This window comes from Myxine glutinosa, chromosome 11, assembly GCF_964187855.1.
Source record: "Myxine glutinosa chromosome 11, kmMyxGlut1.1, whole genome shotgun sequence".
NCBI classification, from domain to species: domain Eukaryota; kingdom Metazoa; phylum Chordata; class Myxini; order Myxiniformes; family Myxinidae; genus Myxine; species Myxine glutinosa.
This window is the reverse complement of record NC_136271.1, coordinates 2258787-2281330: the sequence shown is the minus strand read 5'-3', so window position 1 is coordinate 2281330 and position 22544 is coordinate 2258787. Positions and strand designations below refer to the sequence as shown.

Sequence of the window (22544 nt, the reverse complement as noted above, 5' to 3'; positions counted from 1 at the left end):
CCCTCCCTCTCTATTCCATCACAATCACTCACCGCACACGACCCAAAAATATTTCATCGCATCTTGCACTGCACAACCCCCTGCCCGCGCCTTTCCTCGGTCCGTCCATTCCCGCCACGATCACGTCTCCCGCCAGCCGCCAGTCCCGCCCAACTCTTCCCTGCGGCCCCGCCCCTGCCCTCGCGGCCCCGCCCCTGCCCTCGCGGCCACGCCCCCGGTCTGGCTCGCTCGCCCGCTCGCCCCGCGCTGCCCAACCCGGGCACACTTGCACGCACTTGAACTCGCCCGGCGCGGCGCTGGTCCGCCCTTCGCACATTTATTCCTCGTTATGCCCACTGATTAACGCGGAAGCGCCATCGTGCCGGCTCAGCGCAGCCCCTGCCCCTCTCGGTCCCTCTCGGCTCCTCTCGGCTCCTCGGCCCCTCTCGGCCCCTCTCGGCCCCTGTGGCACATTTTCCGATGTAATCCTTGCGATGTCTCGGCGCAAACAGGTGAAGCCGCAGCACCTGAGCGAGAGGGACCTCCCGCGTAAGTCCTTGCGCTTCACGATGTTTACGCTACCTGTGTTTTATGGTGATGAGACATTAACCTACCTGGGCTAGAACCTATAACTCACCGATGTTATCGTACCGCTGTGATTAGTTGGTTTTCATGTTGTTCGCTCTTTAAGGTGATGACTTTTATTTTTACATGTGCAAAGGTTGGAGTTGAAACACAAGTTTTATTTCTCCATTTGTGGTGGTTTGGGTGGTTTGCGTGGTTGTTGTGGTGGTGGTGGTGGTGGTGGTAGTGCTCAACCCCGCCAATGTTCCGTCTGGTTCTCGTTCTTTCCATCCGACCACCACTGGCACTAGTTAAGCTGTCCGGTCCATGAAGGTACGGCGGTGCCGAACAGCACGGATCCGTACTCCGGGCACGACTAACCCTCCCGGGCAGGTCACTTCAAGGCACAGAGATACCTGTAAGCACGGGCACGGAGATACCTCTGAGCACAGACACGCAGATACCTGTAAGCAAGGGCACGGAGATACCTCTGAGCACGGGCACGCAGATACCTGTAAGCACGGGCACGGAGATACCTCTGAGCACGGGCACGGAGATACCTCTGAGCACGGGCACGGAGATACCTGTAAGCACGGGCACGGAGATACCTCTGAGCACGGGCACGGAGATACCTGTAAGCATGGGCACGGAGATACCTCTGAGCACGGACACGCAGATACCTGTAACTGTAAGCACGGGCACGGAGATACCTCTGAGCACGGGCACGGAGATACCTCTGAGCACGGGCACGCAGATACCTGTAAGCACGGGCACGCAGATACCTGTAAGCACGGGCACGGAGATACCTCTGAGCACGGGCACGGAGATACCTCTGAGCACGGGCACGGAGATACCTCTGAGCACGGGCACGCAGATACCTGTAAGCACGGGTACGGAGATACCTCTGAGCATGGCACGGAGATACCTCTGAGCACGGGCACGCAGATACCTCTGAGCACGGGCACGCAGATACCTGTAAGCACGGGCACGGAGATACCTCTGAGCACGGGCACGCAGATACCTATGATTTGTGAACACGGGCACATGGATACCTGTGGGCACATACCGTAGTCCATATTAAACACACGATCTGCGATTACTTTCCACCTTCCTTGTTCATGTTTCCGAGTCGTGGGACGTCCCACCTGTTTTATAGTTCAGCAGGTGACTTTTCAAGGTGTTTTAACAATCGCATTAAAACCGGGACAGGGTCTCGCTCTGACGACCCTCGATCGAAAATGAGGATCGTTTTAGGGGAAGAGGAGTGTGTGGTGACATGAAAGGTAGCACATTGGAGGTAGAACTCGAGAAATCCGTGTGTATGGCCAATCCCAATCGGTGTTCATATGGCCAATCCCAATCGGTGTTCATATGACCAATCCCAATCGGTGTTCATATGGCCAATCCCAATCGGTGTTCATATGACCAATCCCAATCGGTATTTATATGGCCAATCGTAATCGGTGTTTATATGGCCAATCGTAATCGGTGTTTATATGGCCAATCCCAATCGGTGTTTATATGGCCTATCCCAATCGGTGTTCATGTGGCCAATCACAACCAGTGTTTGTATGGCCAATCACAACCGGTGTTATGGCCAATCCCAATCGGTGTTCATGTGGCCAATCACAATCGGTGTTCATGTGGCCAATCACAATCGGTATTCATGTGGCCAATCGCAATCGGTGTTTGTATGGCCAATCGCAATCGGTGTTTGTATGGCCAATTACAATCGGTGTTCGTATGGCCAATCACAATCTGTGTTCGTATGGCCAATCACAATCTGTGTTCGTATGGCCAATCACAATCTGTGTTCGTGTGGCCAATCGCAACCGGTGTTCGTGTGGCCAATCGTAATCGGTGTTCGTATGGCCAATCCCAATCGGTGTTTGTATGGCCAATCACAATCGGTGTTCATGTGGCCAATCACAATCGGTGTTCGTATGGCCAATCACAATCGGTGTTTGTATGGCCAATCACAATCGGTGTTCATGTGGCCAATCACAATCGGTGTTCGTATGGCCAATCACAATCGGTGTTCGTATGGCCAATCACAATCGGTGTTCGTATGGCCAATCCCAACCGGTGCTCGTATGGCCAATCCCAACCGGTGTTCATATGGCCAATCGTTCACCATGGTCATACATGAGTGACAACTTTCTGGAATAATTCCATCCAATCCGTTGGGTGTATAATCTTGTCTGCATTAGAGGTCGGTTTTTACATCATCTGTACATTATGGTTCACCTCCGCAGTCGAGTTCTATCACACATCACACGAATTGGTGTAGAGATGAACGTTTTGTGGAACCAAGTTTAGTCTTTGGGAATTGGGAAAAGTTTTTTGGGGGATCTGATGCTGTCCTGTTTGAGATGTTCATGTTGGTTCATGATCTCCATGCTGTTCAGAGTAAAGATGTAAAATTAATGTGTAATGTATATTATTTATATATCTATATGTAATTGTGTAGGTTTTGTAAAGATGTAAAATTAATGTGTGATGTATATTATTTATATATATATATTTATATGTAATTGTGTAGGATTTGCAAAGATGTAAAATTAATGTGTAATGTATATTATTTATATATCTATATGTAATTGTGTAGGATTTGTAAAGATGTAAAATTAATGTGTAATGTATATTATTTATATATCTATATGTAATTGTGTAGGATTTGTAAAGATGTAAAATTAATGTGTGATGTATATTATTTATATATCTATATATAATTGTGTAGGATTTGTAAAGATGTAAAATTAATGTGTAATGTATATTATTTATATATCTATATGTAATTGTGTAGGATTTGTAAAGATGTAAAATTAATGTGTAATGTATATTATTTATATATCTATATATAATTGTGCAGGATTTGTAAAGATGTAAAATGAATGTGTAATGTATATTATTTATATATCTATATATAATTGTGTAGGATTTGTAAAGATGTAAAATTAATGTGTAATGTATATTATTTATATATCTATATATAATTGTGTAGGATTTGTAAAGATGTAAAATTAATGTGTAATGTATATTATTTATAGATCTATATATAATTGCACAGGATTTGTAAAGATGTAAAATTAATGTGTAATGTATATTATTTATATTTCTATATATAATTGTGTAGGATTTGTAAAGATGTAAAATTAATGTGTGATGTATATTATTTATATATCTATATGTAATTGTGTAGGATTAGTAAAGATGTAAAATTAATGTGTAATGTATATTATTTATATATCTACATATAATTGTGCAGGATTTGTAAAGATGTAAAATTAATGTGTAATGTATATTATTTATATATCTATATGTAATTGTGTAGGATTTGTAAAGATGTAAAATTAATGTGTAATGTATATTATTTATATATCTACATATAATTGTGCAGGATTTGTAAAGATGTAAAATGAATGTGTAATGTATATTATTTATATATCTATATATAATTGTGTAGGATTTGTAAAGATGTAAAATGAATGTGTAATGTATATTATTTATATATCTATATGTAATTGTGTAGGATTTGTAAAGATGTAAAATGAATGTGTAATGTATATTATTTATATATCCATATATAATTGTGCAGGATTTGTAAAGATGTAAAATTTATGTGTAATGTATATTATTTATATATCTATATGTAATTGGGTAGGATTTGTAAAGATGTAAAATTAATGTGTAATGTATATTATTTATATATCTATATATAATTGTGCAGGATTTGTAAAGATGTAAAATGAATGTGTAATGTATATTATTTATATATCTATATATAATTGTGTAGGATTTGTTAAGATGTAAAATGAATGTGTAATGTATATTATTTATATATCTATATATAATTGTGTAGGATTTGTAAAGATGTAAAATGAATGTGTAATGTATATTATTTATATATCTATATATAATTGTGTAGGATTTGTAAAGATGTAAAATTAATGTGTGATGTATATTATTTATATATCCATATATAATTGTGCAGGATTTGTAAAGATGTAAAATTTATGTGTAATGTATATTATTTATATATCTATATGTAATTGTGTAGGATTTGTAAAGATGTAAAATTAATGTGTAATGTATATTATTTATATATCTATATATAATTGTGCAGGATTTGTAAAGATGTAAAATGAATGTGTAATGTATATTATTTATATATCTATATATAATTGTGTAGGATTTGTAAAGATGTAAAATGAATGTGTAATGTATATTATTTATATATCTATATATAATTGTGTAGGATTTGTAAAGATGTAAAATTAATGTGTGATGTATATTATTTATATATCTATATGTAATTGTGTAGGATTTGTAAAGATGTAAAATGAATGTGTAATGTATATTATTTATATATCTATATATAATTGTGTAGGATTTGTAAAGATGTAAAATGAATGTGTAATGTATATTATTTATATATCTATATATAATTGTGTAGGATTTGTAAAGATGTAAAATTAATGTGTGATGTATATTATTTATATATCTATATGTAATTGTGTAGGATTTGTAAAGATGTAAAATGAATGTGTAATGTATATTATTTATATATCTATATATAATTGTGTAGGATTTGTAAAGATGTAAAATGAATGTGTAATGTATATTATTTATATATCTATATGTAATTGTGTAGGATTTGTAAAGATGTAAAATTAATGTGTAATGTATATTATTTATATATCTATATATAATTGTGTAGGATTTGTAAAGATGTAAAATGAATGTGTAATGTATATTATTTATATATCTATATATAATTGTGTAGGATTTGTAAAGATGTAAAATTAATGTGTGATGTATATTATTTATATATCAATATGTAATTGTGTAGGATTTGTAAAGATGTAAAATTAATGTGTAATGTATATTATTTATATATCGATATGTAATTGTGTAGGATTTGTAAAAATGTAAAATTGATGTGTGATGTATATATTATTTATATATCTATATGTAATTGTGTAGGATTTGTAAAGATGTAAAATGAATGTGTAATGTTTATTATTTATATATCTATATATAATTGTGTAGGATTTGTAAAGATGTAAAATTGATGTGTAATGTATGTTATTTATATATCTATATATAATTGTGTAGGATTTGTAAAGATGTACAATTAATGTGTAATGTATATTATTTATATATCTATATATAATTGTGTAGGATTTGTAAAGATGTAAAATTGATGTGTAATGTATATTATTTATATATCTATATGTAATTGTGTAGGATTTGTAAAGATGTAAAATTGATGTGTAATGTATATTATTTATATATCTATATGTAATTGTGTAGGATATTTAACCAAGATGAAAAATTTGTTTTTGTGCGTGACGGACGACGATAGTTTTAAGTCTTTCCCTCCCTACCACCCACTGTACTACCCTGTACCTACTGTCCTGTACCTACTACCCCATACCTACTACGCTACCTAATACCCTGTACCTACTATCCTGTACCTACTATCCTGTACCTACTACCCTGTACCTACTACCCTGTACCTACTACCCTGTACCTACTACCCTGTACCTAATACCCTGTAACTAATACCCTGTAACTACTACCCTGTACGTACTACCCTGTACGTACTACCCTGTACCTACTACCCTGTACCTACTACCCTGTACCTAATACCCTGTTCCTACTACCCTGTACCTACTACCCTGTACCTAATACCCTGTATGTACTACCCTGTACCTAATACTCTGTACCTAATACCCTGTACCTATTACCCTCACTTTCCCTTTATCAAACACTATCCTGCACCTCGAGGTAGCTTGGACTATAGGAGGTGAAACTTTAAACTGTTATGGCTTATGCCTTCCGCCACCCCTGCCCCCTCACCCCCCAACCCCACCCCCTCTCCCCACAACCCCACCCCTAACTTTTTATTAACTAACAATAAATGTTCTACCTTTAATTCTACCTCCTCGAGTGGTTTTGAAGGTTTTTTGGCGGACGGTATCTCATAAAAAGAATAAAATAAATAAACACGGTCGCTTCTGGGAAATGTTCCCCAAACAAGATGTCGATTGGATCCCGATACTTTGTAGGTACAGCCTACAGGGTACAGGCTAGTATTTACAGGGTAGTATAGTAGGTACAGGGTAGTAGGTACAGGCTAGTAGGTACAGGGTAGTATGTACAGGGTAGTAGGTACAGGGTCGTAGGTACAGGGTAGTAGGTGCAGGCTAGTAGGTGCAGGGTAGTAGGTGCAGGCTAGTAGGTACAGGCTAGTAGGTACAGGCTAGTAGGTACAGGGTAGTAGGTACAGGGTAGTAGGTACAGGGTAGTAGGTGCAGGCTAGTAGGTACAGGGTAGTAGGTGCAGGCTAGTAGGTACAGGGTAGTAGGTACAGGGTAGTAGGTACAGGGTAGTATGTACAGGGTAGTAGGTACAGACGCTTTGTCCATCTCTCGGAATTGGAACGTTACCCCAACATTCTCATGTACCTGGGATTGCACACGTCATGTTTGGCCTGCACCATTACCCCAACATTCTCATGTACCTGGGATTGCACACGTCATGTTTGGCCTGCACCATTACCCCAACATTCTCATGTACCTGGGATTGCACACGTCAGGTTTGGTCTGCACCCGACGGGTGATGTTTCCGAGAGCTCTCGTCACGGCTCGGCTCGGTTTGGTTCGGTTCGGTTCGGTTCGGCTCGGTTCGGTTTAGTTCGGTTCGGTTCGTCTCGGCTCGGTTCGGTTTAGTTCGGTTCGGTTCGGCTTGGTTAGGTTTAGCTCGGCTCGGCTCGGTTTAGTTCGGCTCGGCTCGGCTCGGTTCGGCTTGGTTAGGTTTAGCTCGGCTCGGTTCGGTTTAGTTCTGTTTAGTTCTGTTTGGCTCGGTTCGGCTTGGCTTGGCACGGCTCGGTTCGGTTTAGCTCGGCTCGGCTCGGCTTGGCTTGGTTTGTGCAATAGCCGAGCCGAGTCGTGCCCGTTGTCCTTTACAGTCGCGGTGCAGGGTGCACGTGACACGGCCACGTGACAGCCGTCCAGGTGGACTGCTGCACGTGACGAAGACGAGCGATGATGTACTTGGAGTACATGAAATGTTCCAGGTAGAGTGAAGTGAAATGGGGAAGTCCATGGCCCTCGGTGTTTGTGTTTGCGAACAGAAGCTCCGACTAGTTCCGCTTCGTACCTCCGCGCCCGCCCGGCTGTTTGTTCCTATATCACACCTACTACCTCTACCTGATACACCTGCATCCGTCTGTTTATTTTAATTTAATAACATTTACTTTCCTTTTCATATAACACGTAGGCCTACAAGTATAAAGCATGTAGCCGCGTGGTCGGTCCACCTGTCCTACCTGAATAGTGTATGAAAGTAATTGTAGGAGAATCTTTGTAGTTTTTTTTATGACTCCTGCGTTACTCCCACGAAAATCTGTTTTACCTTTTAAGGAGCCATATTATCATTTATGTGCTGGATTGGGAATGTTGATCGCACCTACTGGCTAGCTATAGGTGAATCCAAAAGCAACCTTTTCTTCGGTGCGATCAAGTTCATAACACAGAACGAATATGGAAACCTTGGCTTCAACACCTGTGGTCGCCCGGGGGTCAAAAAGCAGAAACGTCTGTTCGCCCCTCCCTCCTCCACTCGTCATTGCCCCGCCCCTCCACTCGTCATTGCCCCGCCCCTCCCGCCTCCACTCGTCATTGCCCCGCCCCTCCCGCCTCCACTCGTCATTGCCCCGCCCCTCCACTCGTTATAAATGGATATACCAACCTCATCACTGTGCACCTCGTTATAAATGGATATACAAACCTCATAACTGTGCACCTCGTTATAAATGGATATACCAACCTCATCACTGTGCACCTCGTTATAAATGGATATACCAACCTCATCACTGTGCACCTCGTTATAAATGGATATACAAACCTCATCACTGTGCACCTCGTTGTAAATGGATATACAAACCTCATCACTGTGCACCTCGTTATAAATGGATATACAAACCTCATCACTGTACACCTCGTTATAAATGGATATACAAACCTCATCACTGTACACCTCGTTATAAATGGATATACCAACCTCATCACTGTGCACCTCGTTGTAAATGGATATACAAACCTCATCACTGTGCACCTCGTTATAAATGGATATACCAACCTCATCACTGTGCACCTCGTTATAAATGGATATACCAACCTCATCACTGTGCACCTCGTTGTAAATGGATATACAAACCTCATCACTGTGCACCTCGTTATAAATGGATATACCAACCTCATCACTGTGCACCTCGTTATAAATGGATATACCAACCTCATCACTGTGCACCTCGTTATAAATGGATATACAAACCTCATCACTGTGCACCTCGTTATAAATGGATATACAAACCTCATCACTGTGCACCTCGTTATAAATGGATATACCAACCTCATCACTGTGCACCTCGTTGTAAATGGATATACAAACCTCATCACTGTGCACCTCGTTATAAATGGATATACCAACCTCATCACTGTGCACCTCGTTATAAATGGATATACCAACCTCATCACTGTGCACCTCGTTATAAATGGATATACAAACCTCATCACTGTGCACCTCGTTATAAATGGATATACAAACCTCATCACTGTGCACCTCGTTATAAATGGATCTACCAACCTCATCACTGTGCACCTCGTTATAAATGGATATACCAACCTCATTACTGTGCACCTCGTTATAAATGGATATACAAACCTCATCACTGTGCACCTCGTTATAAATGGATATACAAACCTCATCACTGTGCACCTCGTTATAAATGGATATACCAACCTCATCACTGTGCACCTCGTTATAAATGGATATACCAACCTCATCACTGTGCACCTCGTTATAAATGGATATACCAACCTCATCATTGTGCACCTCGTTATAAATGGATATACTTGCACTGTGTGTCCCCGTACCGCATACGTGCACCTTTTTCGTGCACCAGGCCCGTGGTCGCAACTGTCCGGCCTTGTTTCCACCTGTACACTCTCCCTCGGCTCAGGTGTCTCAGCTGCATCGTGCATGTTCGAGGGAATGGGGCAGGGGGGTGTGGGGCGGGGGTGTGGAAGCCCTGAACGATCCCTCGGGAGGCACCTGGTGAGTCTTTCCCGCGTTTTTGATCCTCTCCAGGTTTTATCGACCACGGTGTCCGTCGCGATGCCTTTTTATTGGCTCCGTGAAATTCTAACCAAAAAGATACCTGGGCCTAACCTAGCTCCGTATTACCAAATATACCTTAACCTTTAAAATCACCATTATTTGAACAAATGAACTAACCTGCAGCGTTTACCAGACCTCAGGTATCTTTATTTTGATTTTCCCTCTCACGTTAAAACTCCAGCGTCGTGGGATTTCCAAAGCGTGAGATCCAATGGTCTCAGAAATGGCGCCAAAGTATCCATCACCACGTGGTGCGGCTCGTGCGGAAAGTCTCCGTGCATATTACGTACGCAGTGAATCACCTTTGGTCATCGTTCTGTACTCGCGTATTGATCCCAGGTGTACTTAAAAACTCAGAACGTATAACGACTTATTGTGAACCAAACTCATCCGTTTATTGCTGTTACACCTTTATAAAGGTGTCTGCATATCATTACCTGAACCACCGAAGGTAGATCGACGTTGTTTTGTCCTCTGTTTGTTTGCGAACATATCTCAAAAGGTAACGATGGATTTGGACGAAACTTGGTGGATGAGTTGAGTTGGTGACGAGAACAAGGTAATTCGATTTTGGTTGAGGTGTGGATCCACATCTGGCCTATCAGGTATCAGTGGGTTACAAAATGTAAACTGTTAACCTGGTGGAGGTGTGCGCTCTAGGTAGTTTAGGTTATTATAGTTTATCGATCTGAACTTTCTAGAAATGGTAACAATGTGACGGTAAAATGCACTTGAGTTTTAAAAACCGCAATGCAGGTGTAGTGATCGGTGTGCTGCACACCTGGTAAGTAGCCTAACCTCAATACTTCTCTATATGACGTTTGAGCAGTAGCACACCTATTGCGTGGTGTGCAACAAAAATCTCACTCTGTCTTTATCGGTCCGCGGCCACCTAATACTTGTACTGTACCTGGCATGGCCACCTAATACTTGTACTGTACCTGGCATGGCCACCTAATACCTGTACTGTACCTGGCATGGCCACCTAATACCTGTACTGTACCTGCCATGGCCACGTAATACCTGTACTGTACCTGGCATGGCCACGTAATACCTGTACTGTATCTGGCATGGCCACCTAATACTTGTACTGTACCTGGCATGGCCACCTAATACTTCTCCTGTACCTGGCACGGCCACCTAATACCTGTACTGTACCTGGCATGGCCACCTAATACCTGTACTGTACCTGTCATGGCCACCTAATACCTGTACTGTACCTGTCATGGCCACCTAATACCTGTACTGTACCTGGCATGGCCACCTAATACCTGTACTGTACCTGGCATGGCCACCTAATACCTGTACTGTACCCGGCATGGCCACCTAATACCTGTACTGTACCTGGCACGGCCACCTAATACCTGTACTGTACCTGGCACGGCCACCTAATACCTGTACTGTACCTGGCATGGCCACCGAATACCTGTACTGTACCTGGCATGGCCACCTAATTACTGTACCTGGCATGGCCACCTAATACCTGTACTGTACCTGGCATGGCCACCTAATACCTGTACTGTACCTGGCATGAAACGTATTTCCTCAACCCCATCGTTAAACTTGAGTGATGTTCACCTGCTGAGCTGTTCCATACCTGTTGTCATCCTTCCTCTTCCCCCCTTCTAGCTGCAGAGGAGGAGGCACTGGAGGTGAACCATAGCGAAGGTGAACGAGGAGGTGATGACGATGATTATCAGGTGGACGCGGTGGTGCAGTTTTCCGACACGTTGGTCACGACTGGCCGCGAATCCCCTCGTGGGGACGTGCTCACCTGTGGTCCATGCGGAGCGACCTTTCCTCTCGCTCACATCGTCCTGTTCATTGAGCACAAAGCCCGGCGATGCCAACCGGTGCCCGTCCATACCTGCGACCGCACCGCTCCGGCCAAGCGGTCGCCCTCTTCTTCACCTCATGCTCGGACCACGGCTGCACCTTCGCGACCTTGGGAGGAAGGCCCCTCACCTGTCACCATGGGAAACACAAAAACGACACCTGGGACTGACAAACCAGTTTGTTTGACGCGTGAGGTGACGGCAGGTAAGACATGCCGTGTGCTCGTGTATACTATGAGGGTCTTGGGGGTGACGACCTTGTTGGTGAATGGTGCTGTGTAATGCTCTCAGGGTTGTGCTACCTTTGCTGTACTTGTAGGTGATCCCATACGGAGGGTTCACACCTTCTTTCACCGGATATCCCCAATTTCAAATTTGAATCTGACATGAGCTCACCAATCGATTCCCGGTACCGTGGTGCGTACCGTGGTGCGTATCGTGGTGCGTAACATGTTGTGTACCGTGGTGCGTACCGTGGTGCGCAACATGTGTACCGTGGTGTGTACCGTGGTGCGTATCGTGGTGCGTACCGTGGTGCGTATCGTGGTGCGTACCGTGGTGCGTACCGTGTCGCTATGTCGATATAAAGTGCAGCGTATACCGCGGTAAGAACCACGTTGGAAGATAACCTACCTGTAGAATTGCGCCTCATGGGAGCTTGGCGTTGCTCATGGTATCCTTTTTGGTATCCATAGGAAACCCTATTAAATAGTCCCAAATCGCACCATTGCCATTTTATAGGTTAGTGGGGTAACTTAGGGTAAGCATTGACTGTGTGCCAGGGAGGCCATGTGACCATGAAAAATAACGGGAAGAGCGATTGTACTATCAGGTACTATCAGGTAGGTCCTGCAAGACATATTTGCATCAATGGAATAACGAAAATGTGTGGATTACCTGAACTGACTGGTTTGGTGTTCCCTTTGGCGCACCTGACGTCATAATGCTGTGTTGCTTTCGCTCTCCTAACGTTACTCGTTCATTTAAAGTGCGTGTTTGGTAGTTTACATACTGGACAGTCAGACTGACCAAGTTTACCGAAGGAGGATGGCGGGGCCTCCGTTTACAGTGCAATACCTTGTCCTGGCAGGTCGCCGGTCCTTTGGTGCATTGGCATTGCCCGAGGGTCGTCGCTAAACTCAAACCGACGTCACCACATGGATTTCCTCAGGGTGCCACACGATGGTCTACCTGTAGCGAAAGATACCGAACGGGATCTTGATTGCTAGTGGACAGGTCCGCACCTTAATGTCCCCTCAGATGGACGGCGTACCCAATAATGGCCGATCGTGCCTGCGGGGCATCAGTTTGAGGGTTTCTAGTCATCAGGGTGAGACTTTTACATCAGGTTGAGGGTTTCTAGTCATCAGGGTGAGACTTTTACATCAGGTTGAGGGTTTCTAGTCATCAGGGTGAGACTTTTACATCAGGTTGAGGGTTTCTAGTCATCAGGGTGAGACTTTTACATCAGGTTGAGGGTTTCTAGTCATCGGGGTGAGACTTTTACATCAGTTTGAGGGTTTCTAGTCATCACGGTGAGACTTTTACATCAGGTTGAGGGTTTCTAGTCATCAGGGTGAGACTTTTACATCAGGTTGAGGGTTTCTAGTCATCAGGGTGAGACTTTTACATCAGGTTGAGGGTTTCTAGTCATCGGGGTGAGACTTTTACATCAGTTTGAGGGTTTCTAGTCATCACGGTGAGACTTACATCAGGTTGAGGGTTTCTAGTCATCAGGGTGAGACTTTTACATCAGTTTGAGGGTTTCTAGTCATCACGGTGAGACTTTTACATCAGTTTGAGGGTTTCTAGTCATCACGGTGAGACTTACATCAGTTTGAGGGTTTCTAGTCATCAGGGTGAGACTTTTACATCAGTTTGAGGGTTTCTAGTCATCACGGTGAGACTTTTACATCAGGTTGAGGGTTTCTAGTCATCAGGGTGACACTTTTACATCAGTTTGAGGGTTTCTAGTCATCGAGGTGAGACTTTTACATCAGGTTGAGGGTTTATAGTCATCAGGGTGAGACCTTTACATCAGTTTGAGGGTTTCTAGTCATCAGGGTGAGACTTTTACATCAGGTTGAGGGCTTCTAGTCATCACGGTGAGACTTTTACATCAGGTTGAGGGTTTCTAGTCATCAGGGTGAGACTTTTACATCAGTTTGAGGGTTTCTAGTCATCACAGTGAGACTTTTACATCAGGTTGAGGGTTTCTAGTCATCACGGTGAGACTTTTACATCAGTTTGAGGGTTTCTCGTCATCACGGTGAGACTTTTACATCAGGTTGAGGGTTTCTAGTCATCAGGGTGAGACTTTTACATCAGTTTGAGGGTTTCTAGTCATCAGAGTGAGACTTTTACATCAGTTTGAGGGTTTCTAGTCATCACGGTGAGACTTTTACATCAGGTTAAGGGTTTCTAGTCATCAGGTTGATGGCTTCTAGTCATCAGGGTGAGACTTTTACATCAGTTTGAGGGTTTATAGTCATCACGGTGAGACTTTTACATCAGGTTAAGGGTTTCTAGTCATCAGGTTGATGGCTTCTAGTCATCAGGGTGAGACCTTTACATCAGTTTGAGGGTTTCTAGTCATCAGGGTGAGACTTTTACATCAGGTTGAGGGTTTCTAGTCATCAGGGTGAGACTTTTACATCAGTTTGAGGGTTTCTAGTCATCAGGGTGAGACTTTTACATCAGTTTAAAGGTTTCTAGTCATCAGGGTGAGACTTTTACATCAGTTTGAGGGCTTCTAGTCATCACGGTGAGACTCTTTTACATCAGGTTGAGGGTTCCTAGTCATCAGCATGAGACTTTTACATCAGGTTGATGATTTCTAGTAATCAGGGTGACTTTTACATCAGTTTGAGGGTTTCTAGTCATAATGGTGAGACTTTTACATCAGGTTGAGGGTTTCTAGTCATCACGGTGAGACTTTTACATCAGTTTGAGGGTTTCTAGTCATCACGGTGAGACTTTTACATCAGGTTGAGGGTTTCTAGTCATCAGGGTGAGACTTTTACATCAGTTTGAGGGTTTCTCGTCATCACGGTGAGACGTTTACATCAGGTTGAGGGTTTCTAGTCATCAGGGTGAGACTCTTACATCAGTTTGAGGGTTTCTAGTCATCACGGTGAGACTTTTACATCAGGTTGAGGGTTACTAGTCATCAGGGTGAGACTTTTACATCAGTTTGAGGGTTTCTCGTCATCACGGTGAGACTTTTACATCAGGTTGAGGTTTCTAGTCATCAGGTTGATGGCTTCTAGTCATCAGGGTGAGACTTTTACATCAGTTTGAGGGTTTCTCGTCATCACGGTGAGACTTTTACATCAGGTTGAGGGTTTCTAGTCATCAGGTTGAGGGCTTCTAGTCATCAGGTTGAGACTTATACATCAGTTTGAGGATTTCTAATCATCATGGTGAGACGTTTACATCAGGTTGAGGGTTTCTAGTCATCAGGGTGAGACTCTTACATCAGTTTGAGGGTTTCTAGTCATCAGGGTGAGACTTTTACATCAGGTTGAGGGTTTCTAGTCATCACGGTGAGACTTTTACATCAGGTTGAGGGTTTCTAGTCATCACGGTGAGACTTTTACATCAGTTTGAGGGTTTCTAGTCATCACGGTGAGACTTTTACATCAGGTTGAGGATTTCTAGTCATCAGGGTGAGACTTTTACATCAGTTTGAGGGTTTCTAGTCATCACGGTGAGACATTTACATCAGTTTGAGGGTTTCTAGTCATCACGGTGAGACTTTTACATCAGTTTGAGGGTTTCTCGTCATGACGGTGAGACTTTTACATCAGGTTGAGGGTTTCTAGTCATCAGGGTGAGACTTTTACATCAGTTTGAGGGTTTCTAGTCATCACGGTGAGACATTTACATCAGTTTGAGGGTTTCTAGTCATCACGGTGAGACTTTTACATCAGGTTGAGGGTTTCTAGTCATCAGGTTGATGGCTTCTAGTCATCAGGGTGAGACTTTTACATCAGTTTGAGGGTTTCTCGTCATCACGGTGAGACTTTTACATCAGGTTGAGGGTTTCTAGTCATCAGGTTGAGGGCTTCTAGTCATCAGGTTGAGACTTATACATCAGTTTGAGGATTTCTAATCATCATGGTGAGACGTTTACATCAGGTTGAGGGTTTCTAGTCATCAGGGTGAGACTCTTACATCAGTTTGAGGGTTTCTAGTCATCAGGGTGAGACTTTTACATCAGGTTGAGGTTTCTAGTCATCACGGTGAGACTTTTACATCAGGTTGAGGGTTTCTAGTCATCACGGTGAGACTTTTACATCAGTTTGAGGGTTTCTAGTCATCACGGTGAGACTTTTACATCAGGTTGAGGGTTTCTAGTCATCACGGTGAGACTTTTACATCAGGTTGAGGGTTTCTAGTCATCAGTTTGATGGCTTCTAGTCATCAGGTTGAGACTTTTACATCAGTTTGAGGGTTTCTAATCATCACGGTGAGACGTTTACATCAGGTTGAGGGTTTCTAGTCATCAGGTTGAGGGCTTCTAGTCATCAGGTTGAGACTTTTACATCAGTTTGAGGGTTTCTAGTCATCACGGTGAGACTTTTACATCAGGTTGAGGGTTTCTCGTCATCAGGTTGAGGGCTTCTAGTCATCAGGTTGAGATTTTTACATCAGTTTGAGGGTTTCTAGTCATCAGGTTGAGGGCTTCTAGTCATCAGGTTGAGACTTTTACATCAGTTTGAGGGTTTCTAGTCATCAGGGTGAGACTTTTACATCAGGTTGAGGGTTTCTAGTCATCAGGGTGAGACTTTTACATCAGGTTGAGGGTTTCTAGTCATCAGGGTGAGATTTTTACATCAGGTTGAGGGTTTCTAGTCATCACGGTGAGACTTTTACATCAGGTTGAGGGTTTCTAGTCATCAGGGTGAGACTTTTACATCAGGTTGAGGGTTTATAGTCATCACGGTGAGATTTTTACATCAGGTTGAGGGTTTCTAGTTATCACGGTGAGACTTTTACATCATGTTGAGGGTTTCTAGTCATCAGAGTGAGACTTTTACATCAGGTTGAGGGTTTCTAGTCATCACGGTGAGACTTTTACATCAGGTTAAGGGTTTCTAGTCATCAGAGTGAGACTTTTACATCAGGTTGAGGGTTTCTAGTCATCACGGTGAGACTTTTACATCAGGTTAAGGGTTTCTAGTCATCAGAGTGAGACTTTTACATCAGGTTGAGGGTTTCTAGTCATCACGGTGAGACTTTTACATCAGGTTGAGGGTTTCTAGTCATCAGGGTGAGACTTTTACATCAGGTTGAGGGTTTATAGTCATCACGGTGAGATTTTTACATCAGGTTGAGGGTTTCTAGTTATCAGAGTGAGACTTTTACATCAGGTTGAGGGTTTATAGTCATCACGGTGAGATTTTTACATCAGGTTGAGGGTTTCTAGTTATCACGGTGAGACTTTTACATCATGTTGAGGGTTTCTAGTCATCAGAGTGAGACTTTTACATCAGGTTGAGGGTTTATAGTCATCACGGTGAGATTTTTACATCAGGTTGAGGGTTTCTAGTTATCACGGTGAGACTTTTACATCATGTTGAGGGTTTCTAGTCATCAGAGTGAGACTTTTACATCAGGTTGAGGGTTTCTAGTCATCACGGTGAGACTTTTACATCAGGTTAAGGGTTTCTAGTCATCAGAGTGAGACTTTTACATCAGGTTGAGGGTTTCTAGTCATCACGGTGAGACTTTTACATCAGGTTGAGGGTTTCTAGTCATCAGGGTGAGACTTTTACATCAGGTTGAGGGTTTCTCGTCATCAGGATGACATTTTTATCGATAGCAACATTATAAAATGGGATTCGGAGTTGGACTCGCATACCTGATGTTCAGTGGGCATAACTAGATTTTGTTTTGCTCTATTATATCCGTCCAGGTCCAGAGTATTCTTCTTCTTCATTCCTTATTTGTCATCTATAAAAATCTGCCAACAAAAATTCAAGATGCCGGTAATGAGGAATGAGTCTAAAGAGTCCTATTAAAACAATTTACCAACAAACCTGGTGTGGTTTAGACCGCCATGTGCAATTTTGACAATTCCATACAATCGGAACATTGGACGATGTCATCACCTCAAACTCGTCAGTGATTAACATATTTTTTTTAAATCTCTTTTATAACAATAATTGCACACAATGTTGGTTGTTTTTCTTCGACGACTGCAGTCTGCGGCACTAAAGCAACCAGACAAATGTTTCACCCGGTGTTGCTTCTGATCCTTTCCGGTTTTTGCATGTCGCAGGTGTGATATTGGCATATTAATTGTCACCCATGGTGGCCTATGCACATTTGAGAGGAACTTTTTTTTGGACTCGGATGTTTGTGAACATACGTGTCCCTGACTAAACATGGACTTCGCTGAACTTTGTATGTACTATATGTTTGCATGTTTGTGATCGTTTTTGGAGTTTACTTCCGGATGGAGATATGATCCGACATAGACCGTGGTCAGGAGGCTACGCTCTGTGGAACGCGGGATCTTTCGAAGGCGACTCTTACCTGCAATTTGGGCATTAAACAGTCCAAGGTGTCTTTCACAAGTTTGCGTTTTACGTCGGTACCTTGTACATCAAATTGCTCTAACCTTGGTTTGAGATTTTAAGTTGCCTTCCTTTTTAGGACCCTTCGTAGTCTGTAACCGTCTCTGTGACCCCACGAGGATCAATGCGGCCAATGCCACCAGCGGGTCCTCACGTAGGATTAGATATCTCGTGTCGTCTGAAACCAGTTTAAATTTGCATACCTGTGCTGCCTGAGAGAGCAAAAGGTATAATAGTGGTACTTTAGAGAAAAGTAGAAACAAAGAGAAAGCAAACGTTTAAGACTCGGAGATGAGAGGCTTGTAAGTTCAATGGTGATTGAGTTTGCAAAGCAAGTTAAGTTGATTGATGGACGTTTGATCGGAAGGCCACCTGTAGTTGTGTCACACGGGGGTTTGGTTCTTGGGCTTGGTTGCGGCTGATGGCGTGACAGCTCCCGGGGTGGGAACTGGTCAAACCGCGTGCCTCTGGCATGGTGCCCTCTTGCCTCCCTCAGTCCGACAACCGTCAGAATCGTGGCATATTAATTGTCACCCACACCCTGTCCTTTTTATCCACCTCTTTGCTTTTATCCACCTCTTTGTGATATCTACACTTTACTTTCTTCCTTCAATTTGTAAGAAAATGTAACCCACATGTTGTGGCAACTAGCGAAACGACGTTTGAGATGTGGTATCAGAGACGGGATGCTTGCGGCCCTATGCCAACAACCTTTGGGGTTTGACAGGTGCAAACACTTATCGAAGCTAATAGTTCTTCGCACTATGGTTGTCTGCTTTGATGATCCAGTCGAAAGACGTAAGGTGTGCCCAAGGAGAATTAAAGTGTATCGGGGTGTCTGAGGCGTGTCTATGGCAGACTCACTTTTGGAGAAAGAAGCAATGGAGGACGGGATGGGGAGGCAATAGTAAACCACCCAATATAGGCCTCGGAAGTAACTGCATCGGACGCTCTGTAACAGAGTATGTATGGTACATCAGAATCAGAATGTTGCACACACACAATTGTATGTTACCTGGCGGCTTTCGTGGTTTGAGGAGAGTGATTTTTATATTAACCCAGTGGGAGAATAGTGTGAAATAATTAAATAAATAAAAAAGAAGGGCAGTGGTGACTCGAGCCAATTGCCTCTGCTTCTGAGACCTGAAATCCGCTTTTGATGCACGTTTGTACTTGGATACACATTCCCTTGCATCCCACTCACTACAAGCGATTTGCACATTGTGCTCTCCTGGGGATCATGAGGGATGTGGGGTGGGAGAGTCGGGATGCTCAGGAGATCTGAGGCGACGCGCACGTGGCGGTACAGGAGCGAGGAATCCGACGACAGGGGCCACGGCGTGTGGGACGCGGAATCGCGGGGCGCAGCCCCGTTTGAAGGCGGCGGGGCCCCCCTGCTCGGTGCCCGCCCGGTACAGCTGTTTGGTGCCGGCTATTCGTTAGGCCGATCAGAGGCAACTGTGCGTCGCTCAGAGACGCCGAGGCAGCTCGTGTAAATAATGCAACCGTTCGGTGGCCTTTTATTTTGGGGCAATGTTCCTTGGCTGCTGCAATGCTTAATTGACAAAGTTGCTGAGACTCGAGTCTTTGATACCGCTGGCATTTTCGGAATGCAAGCTGCACATCCCGATTCAGATGAAACCTCGATGCAAGGATGGAAGCGTGCGGCCGTGTGTTTGGCCCTAAGCCCATTGAGATCTCGCATTGAAGACCTTCACCTCCACCGTTTTCATGTCGGGCCCACAAAGTACACATGCAGGTTCTAGTATCGATGGCATTGTTTGCTATTGTTCTCTGCATTGTGCATTGTGCATTGTCTCGAGTGAATTTGCTTGTTCGAGTCAGATTTGCTGGTAATCTTGCAGAAGGGGCAGTTTTTTTGTTTTTTTTGAAACGTCTGTTAAAATAATTTCTTGAGCGCAACACGCCCTGATTTGTTTCGTTTCATTTCAATATTTCAAATAAGCAACACACAGGTGTCTTCTGTATGAAACAGTTACACCATGTTGTGGGTGATTCATCTCGATTTAATGATGCGCATCTTGAGAAGGTCCGCATGACCATATACACTGTTGGAGTTGACTTGGTGGATCGTGGCCAGCGTGATAAAGTTTGCTTGGCCAGTATCCAGGCGAGCAAACAAATCCCGTGGATGGTAGAAATGTGCTTACGGGTGTCTGGCAGTGCCATTCGGGTGGAGCCCATTGCACGCCGGCACATGATGGTACCCGAGGCTGTCCTTTGTCCTCGGGGTGTTGCGCAGTCAAGGGCGAGGTGAGCAACTCTGTGGCAAATGGCAGCATGTCATAAACAAGGTGTCCCTGCCAAAGGCCTCCTACTTATGCTGGAGAACCCTTGATCCGTCTGCTCTCTGAAAATGCCACCTGAAACATCCTGCTTTGTTTGGCTGCTCGCTTGGAACGACACCGACGTTGATGCATTGATTAAGTGGCGTGTGGTTTGTGTGACTGCTGTTTGGTGGTGGTGGAGGCTCATATTCCCGAAGAAGCTATGGAATGCTCATAAGTCTTGAACGTTTCTGTGGCTAAAAAGCCATTCCCGATTGGTCATGGTAGCTGTGAGAATCAACTCGTATCATGATACTCAATCAATCAATGAATCAACAACCGTCAGTGAGGGCAATGAAACCTGCTCCACCACCAATATACTATGTGGTTGTAAATCTTCAAGCTAATTTGTTACTCATCTGAGTTTACTTTCATTTACTCATGATTTGTAAAAATGTAACCTTGTCATGTTGCATGTCTACAAGAGCTTCACGTTGTTGTTGTTGTTGTTGTTGTTGTTGTTGTTGTTGTTGTTGTTGGGGGTCCATTTTTGAAATGTGCACCCATTGGTCAGACAGCTTCCAGACCACACCCACAACTGTCGCTTAACTCCACCCACCATAACACCGAGACGAAATGATATGGCCGCCATCTTGTTTTTATGATGGACCTCACACATTAGGCCTGCAGGCCTCGACTGATTGATTATACACGGCCCGAATTTCTATTGGCTTTGTTTGGGTCGAGTGATCTTGAGGATGAGCGACTTCGAAAAATCTAAGCATATGTCAAATAATAGTGAGGTTTAATGAAGCCTGTGAGAACGCGCGGAATGCCAGAACCGCTGATGTGCAAATCTATGGAACGCTCATAACCCGTGAAAAGTGTAGCCGCTGTGTCTTGGTTAGCGCTACTCAAGTCGCTGGAATGAATTATAGTGACTAAATAAGGAGCAATACAGTGAAGTGAAGGCAATGGCAGGTGGTGATGACAATAAATAGTCACTAAACTATTCGGTGAAGATTAAATGTTTCGTTCTTTTTTTTTTCTTTTTTTTTTTTACACCTACACGAACGAGGCTTGGGCGATTCTTAAAATTTGAGAATCGAATCCGATTCCGAACTGCTGTCTCGATTCCGTAAGTCACCTCCCCCCATCTGTTATAGGTGGTGGGTGTCCCTTGTGACCATGACCTGACCGTGGGTACGACCAACGCAAATGCCAAATTTTGTAGAGATTGGCCCAGCCCTGTTTTTGTATTGTTTGAATATTTTTGTTTGTTTGTTTGTTTGAATGAGCTAATTGATTATAGAACGATGAGTTTAGGGGGGGGGTGTAGCTTACCAGGAGTGCCTGTCCATAACGCCCTCTAACACCCTCTAACACCCCCGAACACCCTTCGTAAGCCCCCCCCCCCTTAGCACCCACCGTAACGCCTCCCTAACACGCAATAACACTCCCTAACATCCGATGTAAGACCATCTAATGCCCCTAACACCTGATGTAATGCCCGTAATGCCCCCTACTGCCCGTAGTGTCCCCTAATGGCAATGCTCCTACTGCCCCCTAACACTTGTAATGCCCCCTGACGCTCCTACCGCCCCCTAACACTTGTAATGCCCCCTACTGCCCGTAGTGCCCCCTAACGCTCCTAACGCCCCCTACTGCCCATAGTGCCCCCCTAGTGCCCCCTAACATCCCGAGCGCCACTAACACTTGTAACGTCCCCTACCGCCCGTTAGTGCCCCCTAGTTCCCCCTAACATCCCTAGCGCCCCTAACACTTGTAACGCCCCCAACACTTGTAACGCCCCCTACCGCCTGTAGTGCCCCCAAGTGCCCCCTAACATCCCTAGCGCCCCTAACGAATGCACAAAAGGTATGTAAAGTATACCGGTCATTGTAGAGAAGACTGGAATGATTGCAGGAATGTTTTACTTTCCCATATGTTGATGATGTTGATGATGTTGATGATGTTGATGATGATGATGATGATGATGTTGATGATGATGATGATGATGATGATGATGATTGTTGATCACTGAGCAGGTTTGTGTTGTGTGATCCCGAATCAGCAAATCGGTGCTAGCCATCTCGTGCAAGATG

General features: G+C 43.7%; 1 protein-coding gene across 1 annotated transcript in view; it reads left to right on the top strand.

Annotated features, from left to right (window-relative positions):
- Positions 1–245: 245 nt before the first annotated feature.
- Positions 246–22544, top strand: part of LOC137436351 (BCL11 transcription factor A-like) — a 237598-nt gene continuing 215299 nt past the window's right edge. Inside the window, exons 1-2 of the mRNA XM_068130053.2 lie at positions 246–528; positions 11362–11772. Of these exons, the coding sequence (XP_067986154.2) occupies positions 474–528; positions 11362–11772 (466 nt within the window). The 5' untranslated portion in view covers positions 246–473. The remainder of the gene's footprint in view (positions 529–11361; positions 11773–22544) is intronic.